At 50.6% G+C, this 13,086-nt stretch overlaps 1 protein-coding gene across 9 annotated transcripts in view; it reads left to right on the plus strand.

The window, feature by feature from the left end:
* The first annotated feature begins 1,790 nt into the window (after window positions 1-1,790).
* Chst15 (carbohydrate sulfotransferase 15) overlaps window positions 1,791-13,086 on the plus strand; it is an 82,099-nt gene continuing 70,803 nt past the window's right edge. For 2 of the 9 annotated variants that reach the window (XM_004838760.4, XM_021253314.2), the window contains exon 1: window positions 1,791-1,978. Coding sequence is in view for 1 of the 9 variants with exons in the window: in XM_013069973.3 (XP_012925427.2) it covers window positions 1,819-1,978 (160 nt within the window). In the remaining 8 variants the exon portion in view is untranslated. The other 7 variants (XM_087185188.1, XM_013069973.3, XM_021253315.2 and 4 more) reach the window with 6 other exon arrangements.

The raw sequence follows: 13,086 nt of genomic DNA on the forward strand, positions 1-13,086 counted from the left end.
ATCTGGGGGAGGGATGTTTGTTCTCTTAATTATCTGCATTGTTTTTACCCATGAGGTGGCAATGCCCTGCCAGTATCAGTCTCTCTCATGGCTACACATCCACCCACTCATTCACACATGCCCAGTATTTGTGTGTTCTCCAAGCTCTCCAGAATAACAGGCCTAAGCGCAACTCTTGGATAATTTTTGAAATCAATGTTGAAGGGAAAAAAAATCACCCTCCAGTTAACCTTAGGCACATGTATAAATCCCTTTGGAAAGTGCCTGGTGGCATTCATAACAAAGTGGCACCATGATTTTACTTAAAAACAATTTGTTCCACATCAGCCATGATTTCTGACACCTGAATTTGAAAGTCATCTGGGTGGGCCCAGTGCCATCTCCATAACAGGGCATGTGTTACTTGGAAGGGAGAGAGGAACGACAGCCATATGTGTGGCCGGGGAATAATGTTCCACACACCCTTATAGGAGGGGATTTCCTTCTTGCTGTTTCCATAGAACCTTCCCTGTGTTTGCTTAAACTGGTTGTACACTCTGGTCTGACAGCTGCCTGGCCCACAGCCTTCCTTGCAGACGCCTGCACAACTCACCCTCTCTAACAGCAACCTGCACTGTGTCCTCTGATGCAATTATTCGAGTATATAAAGCTCACTGAGAGGCTGACTTTTCTTGGGAGCTAATAAATAAGCCCCAAAGCCACAACATGTGTAAGACCTTGAAAAATGGCATCATCATCTATTGGGAATTGTGAACCCAGCAGAAAGCAGCTCATTGTATTTTCAGAAAAAAGGTTTTTGTTTAAAAATATAATTTAAAAAACCCCAAAATCACCCAAGTGAAGTCTATATGGAAAAAGCAACCTACTCTGAGATTCTCATTGCTGCATTAATCTTTCCTTGCAGATTTTATGTAAGAGGCATTATTTGCAGGAAAACAAGACAGGGTTTTAAAGAACTCCCCTCATCCTGGGTTCCCATCTGCAGTTATAATCCTCTGGTTGTGACCTCTGAATCAGTTGCCATGGATGCTGTGAAGTTTATGACCTCAGGGTGGTAACAGCTTCTGGGGGTGAGGTGAAGCCTTAAGCAATAAAAAAGAGGGTGGGGGAAGGCACCTCCAGGAATCATCCTTTATCCATGCACAATTTACATTGTAGAGACCACTTCTCTGGTTGCTTTGCGAAGCAGGGCACTGGATTCTGGCCACGGGAACGTGGGCAAGTCAAAGACTGCGGTCTTTTCTGTCCCTTGGACTTCAGTTCCCTGAGAGGCTGGGTTTGGTGTCCCAAGCACCCTCCAGAGCGTCTCCCAGAGTTTCAGGTGTCTTTTCATTAACTAATACCAGGGGAGTTGATTACTGGAGCCAGCTCCTTGTCCTGGGGCTGCCCAGGTGGTTCCGTGGAGCAGCTGCCTCCGGGCCACTGCGGCTGGCAGTGTCGCTTGCCTGCTCGGGTCCCGCAGAATCTTACCTCCCTGAAGAAGCAAACACCCTGGGCAGAGGAACCAAGCCAGCCTTCTCAGGATGCAAAAATACAACAGAGGGCGCCGAACCCACCAGCATCGTGGCCTAGAATATCAATGTATGGGCTCGCTCCAGAACGCCAGATTCCTTAAAAAATGTCCTTGGCAGGGGGTTATTGCCAGACTCTCGGGGTTTCAGTTTGCTCCTTTGGAATCAGCGCATCACACCGTGTTTACTTGGAGGGGAGGGGGCGGAGACCAAACCCACCGCTTGGCGCGCGCGCCTAGATCTCGCATTCCAGACTGGAGCTGATGTGTGTCCACGCGACATGGGGCGGGGGGAGGGTTCTGTTCGGATGTTTCATTCGCCGTCTGCACGTCACTCCCAAACTTTTCCTCCCTGCGCTCGGGGAGTCAGGTTGACGAGCCCTAGACGCGGGGCTCGAGGCGCAGGGCTGGGCAGGCTCCGGTGGAGCCCGAGCTGCACAGGCTTCCAGGCTGCATCGGGCTTTTCAGGTACAAGTTGGGTACCAGGTACCGGGATGGGGGCGGCGAGGATTAGCCGGCAGAGGTCTGGCTCCGGGCTCCAGTGCCCCTTTGCGGGTTCCGGTCCGGCAGCGCCGGCGGCGGCCTGGGTAGGGCGATAGGAGTCCGAGCGGCGGAGGCTGCGCGCAGCCTCACTCCCAGCGGCGTGCCGGAGCGGAGGCGGCGGCGGCCCAGGCAGACAATGAACTTACGAGCACGCCGAGCCCAGGCAGGTTTGGGCCCCGTGCCCCTTGGTCTGGCCTCCCCAAGGCTTCCAGGACCCCCAATCGGGAGGCTCCCTTTTGCCACTATCTGGTCCGGGCGGAGCTCTAGGCACCCAGCACTTTGGAGGACCCTGCGGGAAGGGCTGCCGGGCGGCGAGGCTAGGGCTCACACGCCCCCTCCCTAGCCAGAGAGAATGTGGCCGGAGCTTGGGGACCCGGCACCCGGCGGCGCGGTGGTGGCGCTGTGGACAGCTGCAGGCCGACGGAGGATGCACGCCGCGGGGCGCGCACCAGCAGGCTGTCCCGCAGAATCGCCCCAGGCATCGGAATCGGAGCGCTCCTGTGCCGCGCAGCTCTCGGAGCTGCCGGCAGAGGACCGACGGACAGACAACACAGCGCGGCGTGAGCACGCTGTGGGTAGAGTGGGGGACGGGGATTCCCTCGGCGGTGCTCTCAGTACCCTACCCCCGGCACACTTTGGGGAAGTTTCCAGGCGCGTCCGGGGCAGGTAGGTGGGCATTTGTCTCTCTCTTTCTCAGCCTCCGGCTCCGACCCGCCTGCAGAACCCCGGCTCTAGCCCTGCGGGGCGTTCTACTCAGCAAAGCTGGAGGGGCAAGAGGGGGATCTCAGGCGCTGACGCCCGGGTGACTCGGTTACGGGAGACAGGACTGTGAGGCCCGGCCTAGGAGGAGAAGAGGGCGCGGCTGAGGCTCGAGAGGCTAGAACTTTTGCTCCCCGCCTTTTCCTCCCCGCCCTCGGCCCCTCCCCGCCCCCGCCAAGCCTAGGGAGGCGGCGTGACTCGGGAGTTGCCGGCGCTTCTCCGAGGCGTCCCCGGGCCAGTCTGGGCGCGGCGAGCCAAGCGAGGCAGGTCTGAACCGGGCGGTGGGTCGGCGGCGGGGAGCCCGGGCTGCGGGGGTCCAGGCTGTGGGGAGCTGGGAAGGCAGCGACTCCGGCGCGGGGTGGGGTGGGGGGAGAGTTGATCGTCGTGGAGTGTGATCTGTTGTGCTGTGTGTGCTGGTGCAGGCGACGCGGTGGCTGTGGGAGGCTGGTGGCGAGTCGTGGCGCGATTGGCCCCGTGGAGCCCTCTGGGATCGCGCATGGAGGCGCAGGGGCGAAGGGAACCTGGCCTTTCGGGGGGGAATGAATGAAGAGCTGTGGAAGCGCCTTTCGATTCCGGCTAAGGGATTGGCCGCCGTGCGGGCGCGTGTGTGCGTGTGTGTTTAGGATTCCGAGCCGCCTGGGTCCTGGACGCCGCAGATTGTCTGTTGGCGTTCCGCGTGCCCACGTTGTTCGCCTGTCTTAGCTCTGGCCCTGGGCATTCGGCACGGCTGGAGCGGCGGGTGTAGACGCCGAAGGCTGGGGCTCGGTTGCAGGCTGCTGGCGGCGGCTGGACATCGGCGGCTGAAGAAAGGTTCACGATGGAGGCGGCAAGGCTCGGGGCTGGAAGAGCTCCAGGAGGGCTGGGGTGGGGGCTTCCCAGGTATCCCGGGGGCGGAGCCGCTGTGACAGTTGGCTCCTTTGCCATGTCCACGTTGGGTACGTTAATGACTCGGAGTTTCCAGGAATGAAGTTGTGGCGCTGGGAAGCCCTGCCTGGGACCAGTGTTCAGAGAGGTTGAGCTGAGGGCTTGCGGTACCCATCAACTGCAATTCCTTAAAGACGCGGTACGCCTTGCTGGATTAAGGTAGCCACTCAAAAAGGCGGTCTGAGAGCATCTGCCCTCACAGAGGTTGCCCAGGAGGAAACCCAGCCTAGATATTTGCCCAAAGTTTCTCTTGGGTCCTCTCACACCATCCTCCCATCTAGAGCTTTTCTATCACCCCAACCAGAACGTTGCAAAATCAGGATTCCTTCCTTCCAGAACATGACATTTATTAATTTTGCAAACTGTGTGTTGAACCAGAATCTCTTGATTGATACATAAAGATACACAAATCATACATGATTCTGTTCAAATGGTGTGGGAATAAAATTATTTTTAAATTAGCTTACACTAAACAAATTTTTCTCCCCCAAATCTGAGGAAAGACCAGGAGGAAGATTAGTTTTCTACCACTGCCTGGATGGGTAAACTGAGTCAGGAAGTGAAGTGGCTCGCCTAAGGCAAAGGTGAGCAGGAAATGGAGCTGCAGGGCCTGCTTTCTCTTCCAACCCAGCTCCCCAGGAAGCCCCCTCAGGGGTCCTCTGACGGAAATCCAGCAGTGTCTTGTGTCTTTGTTCCTGTGAACATGTATGACAGCAGTTAGGGGCTCATGTGGGAAGTGTGTGGAAGTAGATAACTTAATCCTAAGTTGTCTAGGATTTTGTGTAGGTCTGGGAAGGCTGATCTGCTTTCCTTTTCATTGGTGACTAAAGCATTAGCTGCCTGGACCTCTGTCCTCACCAAGGACTCAGCAACATCACTGTGGCTGCTTTGAGGGCTGCTGCTTCCTTCCATACCTTTCTCTCCGCTTGGCTCTGCCTCTGAACCTGGCCAGCAAAAGTGAGGTGTCAGAAGAGGCACTTGCCTTTTTCTGTGCTGGAAGGAACAAATAATAACCCCAAGTTATCTAGAGGAGCCTGGGAGGTCTGAGCCTGCATGACAGGAAGCTATAGACTAGTGCTGGGCTGGGAAGTGCCCTGCTAGCACAGGGAGCTAGGGAGAGAGGCAGGATGGGGGGCTATGTAGAACAGCGAGCAGCCTCCTCACAGCACTAGCCAGTTGACTGGTCCGGTTAATTCTCAAGCCTGGGTATTGAAATGTGGCCCAAATTGGAGAAACAGGGTAGAGAAGTGGATGTGACTGCCCTTCCAGGAGTCAGAAGCACGATATTTGGCCCTGTATTTATGTATTGAAGAGGGTGTCACATTGGCAGGCAGATGTGCTTCACTCAGGATCGCCCCCCTCTATGGGCCAAAGGACTAAGAATTGGTGGCTGCCTAGTGGGCTTGTGGCTGAATGGAGCTTGAAATGAGGCCTGTTGACGTTCCTTCGAATGCCTGTGTGTCATGAGTTTGGTAGCTAATCAATGAACCCTACTGTACACACAGTGAGACTCTACATAAAATTTTTCATACAGTTTTATTCGACAAATAGATCACACAATTGAGCCTCTGGAGAGATAAGATTATACAGGGACCCATCCTTCAAAGGAGGGGCAGACAAAAATGTCATTGTCAGACAGACTCTTGATCCCTAAGGTGTAGTTAGACGTAGGGAGGAAGGGAAAAAAGGCAAAATAAAGTGCAGGAGAGGTGTGGATTGAGGAGCCTTCTTTTCCAGATGTGGAAATTGAGGCTCAGAGCAGTGGAGTGACTTGCTGAAAGTCACACAGCTGGTGAGTGCAAAGTTAGCCCCAGCTCGTAGACTGGCTGGCTCCTTCACCACCCTCGTGCTGGGCTGGAATCTTACAAACTCCTCGATGAATGGACACTCGGTGCAGGTGGAGGCTCACATGTTTCCCGTCTACATGTCCTGGTCCTGTCTCCCTCCCTGTGGCCTCAGCAGACCCAGGATTTCAGAGATGCCTTTTGAAGCCCCTTTGTATGAGAGGGGGTTGTTATCAATTCTAAAGGAGGAGCTATTTTTAAAAATCATAGCTGGCTTGGGAGTGTCTTTCATTCCAGCAATCAGAGGACATGTTATTAGCAGCATGTGATTTAGAAGTGACTCAGTCACTGGTGAGAATAATGCAACCTACCTCCCCTTTTGGTCTATAAATTGGTAAGCTCAGGTATGATATTAAGTTACTTCAAAGGGTAACTTTATTCCTGGGCTGTGAATAAAAAGATTTTATTTGCACTTAGCTGGCGAAGCACTGGGAGTCTGACTGTTCCAACTGGCACAATGCATTTCTTTATTGTCCCCAAGTATTATGATCTGATTTCTCTACTGAGACGGCTTCTCCTTTAAAATAAAGCACCAGGACAAAATGATATGTGTAGACCTGTGTCTGCACCGCATGAGATATCATTTACTACTTAGTATACCCAGGTTAAATATCCAGAGAGAAAAATAAAGGTTTTGTGCTAATTTGGCCAACGTAGACTTTTTTAATATGAAAGTTGAGGAAGGCAGTTGATCATCATAGTTGTATTTACGAGATCACAGGTGCCCCTGTGGAGGCAGGACCCACATATGTGTTCTCTGTCTCCTCCAGAGGTTTGGGAGACTGCTGGAGATCATACATCCTGAGATTTTGGCCATCCAGTTGTGCAGAGGAAGGAGCAAGGACTGACAGTGGAGGAAGAAGAGGATGGTGGTGGTGGGGTGGGGGGTGGGGTGGGGATGGAATAACAAGCGGGACTTTGGGCTCCAGAAGGAGAAAGCAGGTGTGAATCAGCAAGTGGCTGAGTTGGGGGAGGTGGCGAGTGGGAAGCTGTTTCTCATCTTTGCAGAACTGGAGGGATGTGGAAGAAAGGGGAACCGCATCTCTGTCATCTGCAGCAGCTATCTGCAGCATTTATGCATCCCTCTAGGCACAGCCCTGGCCAGGTGCATGGGGGCAGAGAGTCAGCACTCAACACACAGTGGCACAGTGCTCAGATTAGTGGGCGAGGTGGAACTTGTGCAAGTCAGAATTATATAACGCTGCTGACAGGAGGCTTCCAGAGGCCTTGGGAAAGTGCAGGGGGAGCCTGGTTAGAACCTAGAGGTTAGAATGCTCTTAGCTACTTCACCTCCTTCCCCCATGTCAGTGTCCTATAAAAGAGTTAAACCCTGGCAGGTGTTTGGACAGTGCCTGATACACAGTAAGCACTCAGTGAACACTGGCTTTTGTGATATATATATTTATTTATTTAAAACACACATATATATATATATATATATATATATATATATATATATATATATATTTAGCTCTGGAGCTCAAATCCAGGAATGGAAGGATGTCTCTGAATTCCTTGAAATTGCATGTCTAATTTTTTTTTTTTTAACAACACGTCTTTTTTTTTTTTTTTTTTTTTGATACCGGGGATCGAACTCGGATCCTTGTGCTTGCAAGGCAGGTGGAAGAACCACTGAGCTAAATCCCCGGCCTGCATGTCTGACTTTTTATGTATATGTGTATGTCTTGGCAGGGGACATGACCTTTAGCATATTCTACCTCAAAAAACATAAAGTCAGGTGCCCTTGGTTGCCTTGGATTCCAGTTCCTGAAGCTGGTGGCTTCCACTCTGGGCTCCATTTCCTCATCTGTGCAAGGAGGGAAGTGGGTGGGCAGCTGCCCTCCAAGTCCCCTTCACTGGTTCTGCGGGCAGGCTCTGGGTCAGTCTGACTGTGCTGCTGCTTGACGCAGTTAAGCAAAGGGGAGACTGGGCAGCTCTTGGTGGAGAAGTGCTGGTGTAGCTCAACTTTGAATGTCACATCTTGAGCCTGCCTCTAAGCTTCAAAGGGTCCTGAGTGGGGGTATGGAGAGCCTCCTGACGGGTGACACCTACTTTATATTTCTAGGACTCATCCTGGTCCAGGCCTTTTAGGTTTCTGAAGAAAATGAGGCTGACAGATCCTCAAAAGCAGAGGGTGTCATTATACTGGAAACTTGGACACTTTCCTGAATTGTTTGTGGTGAAAATATTGCAACAGGCAGGCTAGTCACCCAGGTGCCTAGAAAATACCCCAACATGGGTGAATAATTAGATATCGCCTAGGTACAATTATGTTTTTCTTACAGTATGCTGAGACTTGATGGTTTTACATTTTCTCTTGAAATGGAATATGTGCCTTGCTGGGCTGTTTTGCTTCCTGTGGTCAAAAGAATAGTGGTGTGGCTACTGAGAAGGCGGCCAGGATGGAGTTCTGTCCTACTTTTCTGTGTCCATAGAGTAGCTGGCCCTTGGGACTGGGCCCAGGATATCTTTGCCCTGAGGTCAAAACCTGCATCTGTGCATCTGAGAGATTGGAGGAAGGGTAAGATGTACCGTTAATCTCAGCTCCGTTGAAGAGGGGTCTGCCCTTTCATAGTGACTGTGAGCTCACTGTCACTTATGGCAGTTAGAGCAGCCAGCATTTCACATTTCTGGTCAGAAAATGTTTGGGGCCGCAGACAGATGTGGGATTCTGTGGGTGCTTGGAGGGGCTGCCTAGGTCGTGAATGAGCCTGGGCTCCACACCGATTCAGGCTCAAGTCCCTGCCATGCCTCTTTGTTCCATGACCTTGGTAAGTAGCTTATTCTCGTGTCTGTTTCCTCCGCTGTAAAATGAAGTTAATAATCTCTACCTTGTTGGGTTGTTTGAGTGTTAGAAAGAACAATTTAGGATTCAGGAAAGTGCCCCACATCTGGCCACTCACTGTTCTCACGGAGTTCTGAACCTCTGGAGAGGTAGATGAGGAAGAAGACAGGTGGAGATCATATGTGATGTTTGTTCCTGACTGAAGCTGATGTTAGAGAATGTGGCAGCCTCACCTACCCCGTCGTGTGCAGAGCTGGGAGCTGGTGGCCTCTCTCTGGCAGCCCCCTTTCTCTAAAGGAAGTAACTATTCATTATTGGGCCAAGCCTGCCTGGGCTGTGCAAGTCCAGTTCCTCCTTCCGCACTTCTTGGACAGTGTGGACACCACTAAGTGTAGACTCCTGGAACTGCCTCCATTGGGCAGGAAACAGTAGAGTGTGGAACCCAGCGCCTGGCTCACGGTGAGGGTTGATAAATGACATCTATTAGGTATACAATAGTAGGGACGGCCAGTGTGCATAGTGTGTGTCAACTCTGGTGTCATCTGGCTTTAAATTCAAGAAACATGTTCCTTTCTCACTTCTGGGCAGATGGGGAGTGATTAGCCAAATGGAGATAACAATTATTTGTGGACCCCAAGGCTGCATTCTAACAACTCACTTGGAGCACAGGTAGTGGCTGATTGTTAGCCTGGGAATCTTTTCTGTCTCATCTTCCTTTGTCCTCCAGTCTGGTCTGCATGTCTGCTAGACTGGACTGTCTTTGAAATCATTTACCTGGCTAGCTGAGCCTGGATATGGCTGCCTTTAGGAAGCCTTTGCTAGTCACTCCTGCCATCTCCCCCATGAGCCTAAGTATAACCTTCTTCCTCTGACTTGTTCTCAACATTGAATCTGTCCCATGTGGTACTGTGTTCCAGTTTCCTGGGTTTAGTCAGCTCACCCAGCCTGATAGGCCCCTCTACAGTGAGAGGGTATGTAGGACTTGTTATTCTTTCACAAAGCTGGACACTCCTAATTATGAGTCACTGCCATTTGTTGAATTCACACGTCAATTAAGAATGATTCTTCCAAGGGCTGGTTTCTCTTGGAGACTCTGTAGCATTCACTGGGAAGAAAGAAAGAAATCCTGGATTTGATAGTATGGCACAGGAGAGTTAGTGCTTGGCACTAAACTCAGAAGAGTCCAGAGCCTACTGTTATGATCTTGGATTTTCTGGCATCAGGTTTGGGAGATATTATAAAGAAGGTAGCAACCATAGTATTTTTCTTTTCTTGTACCACGGATCGAACTCAGGACCTTGCACTTGCAAGACAGGCACAGCGCCACTGAGCTAAATCCCCAGCCCTCTCATTTTTTTTTGGTGCCTTGAGAGTCTTGGGAAAAAATACTGTGGAAATTTGGTTGGTGTTTCAGTAATATAAGCTGGAGCCATGAATCCAGACGAGAGGCAGGGACTGTTAGTGTTTCTTATAGCTGGTATAAATAGCTTGCCTTTATGTTCCAGGATCCTTTGTTTGGAATGTAAATATTTGCATTAAAATATATAGTATGTCGTGGCATGTATTTTTAGCAACCATAATTTCTAAACCCCAAATCAGATTATTGGTTCATGGAGGATTATTTCCTTCTGTTTTGTGAATCTGTTTATATAAAGACTCTTCCAAATGTACACACAACAAGCCATGTTTGCTTTGTGTGTGTAAGGGATCTCCAGGGGGAATCTGGGCTGGGTAGCAGAGTTTCTCAGTGTGCACTTCATTCAGTTCCTTCTGTTGCTAAATTTCAGGAGTGTGGGGGCAGACCGGGCCCAGGCCTCCTGGGATTGTCTGGCCTGTCTCTTTGGTCCTGTATCCTGGACATCCAGGTGGGGGCTTGGCTTCTGGGTGTTGACTTCTGTGTCCTGATATCGGAGCTGCTGTTGCTTTAGGAGGATACTGAGGAGAATGTGTCAGTGCCCTTTCTGTGGGCTGGTAGAGGAAGTAGGAAGTTTTTATTGCTGTGAGACCCAGGGTTGAACTGGGAGGGCCTCTGTGTGCTGTCTTCCTCTGTCAGATTGCCAGGGGCAGCTTCACTTTTTAATTGTCCTAGAAAAAAGCCCAGATGTGTGCAATGCTGCCTGTTTCTCTGGCCCACTCTGTTCTCAGAGTGAGTGACAAGGCTGTCATGGAGCCTGGCTGGGCTCTCTGCCCATACTGGGGAAAGGTATTCCTGAGACTGTCTTTGAAGCAGCCCAAACTGAGGTGAGGTGAGAAGTGACTTCTCTCTATCCCTCTAGTTTCTCTGTCTGGGTTACAAATTAAGTTAGTGAAGGATAGATGAGAAGGAGAAAACCAATATTTGATTGTATACATACAGGAGTCCTGCAAAACAGGAGACTGAAAGAAAGGTAGGGATGATTGAAGGTCATCCCGAGCCAGAGAAAGGAGGAGGGATTAGGGGCTTCTGGGTATGGCCAGCAAGTCATAGGAGGGTGGGGGAGCAATTGTTCTGCTTTCTAGTCATCAAAGTTGTCTTAGAGCAGCCTCAAAATAGGTGAGAACAGGGAGGAAGAATGGCATAGGGGGTGTGAAGGTGGTGGTCAACCTCTAGCTTCCTCTCCTCTGCTCTATGTTAACTTACCTGGCTGATGAGAGCCTGGGAGGGTGTTATGGCTTGTGTTTAGATGTCCCCACAAAGCTTCGTGCAGTCATAGGTGGGGCGTTTCAGAGGGGGCTGGATCTAGAATGTGTGATGCTGGGATTTAGTGTGTGATGCTGGGATCACAAGGGTGTGTGATTACTAAATTAGTCTACTGATAGGTTTGGCATAGTTCTGGAAGTGCATAATGGGAAGGCTTTCCCCGGGTGTGAGTGCCAAGGGCGGGTGGCCTGGATAGAAAATAAAGTACAGAAAGAGGGCTGCTGTCATTGTGCTGCTTTGCTACCTTGCTGCCTTTTGCCTGCCCTGCCACACCATGGACTGTTTCTCCTCTGTGATGCCCCTCTGCCATCCCACCCTGCCTTGGAGCCAGCCAACTTTTGACTGAAACCTCTACAAACTGTAAGCCAAAATAAACATTTCTTCTTTTAACTTTGGATATTGGGTATTTTGTTTCGGCAACAAGAAAAGTAACTAAGACAGAGAATTCATGGCATTGAATTTCTGCTGGAGGATCCTCTCTAGGCAGATAAGAGGGCTTGCCGAGAGCCTCTGCCTCTGTCCTCTTCCTCATCTGGCCTTAGTTCAAAGGAATCAGCATACTGAGTGGCATATTTAGGTGGTATTTCCTGAATTCCTCCTCACCATCTGGCTCAGCTGGGCATGGTAGTATGAGCTTGTAGTCCCAGCTACTCAGGAGGGTGAGGCTGGAGGATCTCTTGAACCCAGGAGTTTGAGGTCAGCCTAGGCAACACAGGAAGACTCTGTTTCAAAACTAACCACCCCAGTAAACAAAAACACCCCAGTCCCCCCAAAAGAACCCCCAAGCAAAAACAACCCATTAGCCCAGATGTTCAAATAGAAGAAGGGAAAGTGGAGGTTAGCTGGTCTCCTGGAAGTGGGAGAAGTCTGGTCCCCAGGCTGGCCCCAAATCCAGGCTGGCCCTCCAGCTGGCAGCCTCTCTCTCACTGCAGGATGAAGAGCACATGAGATGAGAGCCAGGAAGGTCCTGGCAAGAGACTTGTAGGGCCCTTGGCCTCCAGCTCAGTCCAGTAGCTCTGGCTCCCTGCAAGACTGGAACCAAGGACATATGTTGTCCTTGCTTCCCAGCCAGCCCATGCCCCTCCCCTTGGGCAGGGACAGCTCCTCCTCCATCCCACTGAGCTCTGATGGCTCTGGACTGGGATCCTCGAGAGCAGAGATCCTTTAGCTTTCCTTCCCCACCTCCATCTTGACAAGGACATGGAGTCCTGAGTGTAGGAGTGTCTGGCATCTTTCCATTTGGGAGCCTCTCCTTCTCTGGGATCTCAGCATGCTGAACCCCACAGGGAAGAAGAAATGAAAGAGAAGGTGGTCCAAGGGGAGATGAATGACTGACCCTGAGTTCGTGTCTCTTCCGGTTCCATGTATCATCAAGCGTGGAGCTTCCCATTTGGCCCTTTGACCAAATCTCACCTGAAAGATGCATTATAGAAGCTTAAGAATGGGGGCCGTTGTCTTCCATGTCCTGGGTGTTGTTGAACCGTGGAAACGCTTTATTATCTTTCTTGTGGTCATCTTAATCCTATCCATGATGGTGTGACCCTCCTTATCGTCATAGTATTTGGTAAAGATAGTGTGTTTCAGAGAGACCCTATCCAAGGCCATATCAGGACAGCGATCCAAGTGTACTATATTGAATGTCAGAGGAAACAGCTGCTTTCAGGACCTGCTGAACTTGCTTAAGAAAGTTATCAGTGAGAATAGACGAGGGGATGTAAGGATGCGCCGATTAATGAGAATGGTATCAGCCTGACATTTTGTGTCGTCCTAACTCTGCAAAGCTATTTATATCCACTTGATAGCAGTTTCAGTGAGAAATTAGATGGGGAGGATGTACGGAACAGGAGAGTAGGAGCTAGCAAACGTGATCTCAGCAAACTGTCTTGCAGGCCGAAAAAAAGAAAAAGAAAAAAAATCATTTTCTCTCTGGTCTGCAGTTGAAAGTCCATGGATCCTTTTCCTTGCACACTTTTGGCTCAGAATAAAAATGATGTATTAAAAAGCACATGAGCCTTCAGTTGCCATTGGAGTGGTAGAAAAT

Source organism: Heterocephalus glaber, unplaced genomic scaffold, assembly GCF_053883595.1.
Source record: "Heterocephalus glaber isolate CG9 unplaced genomic scaffold, H.glaber_assembly_v1.0 deba00001497, whole genome shotgun sequence".
In the NCBI taxonomy this organism is placed as follows: domain Eukaryota; kingdom Metazoa; phylum Chordata; class Mammalia; order Rodentia; family Bathyergidae; genus Heterocephalus; species Heterocephalus glaber.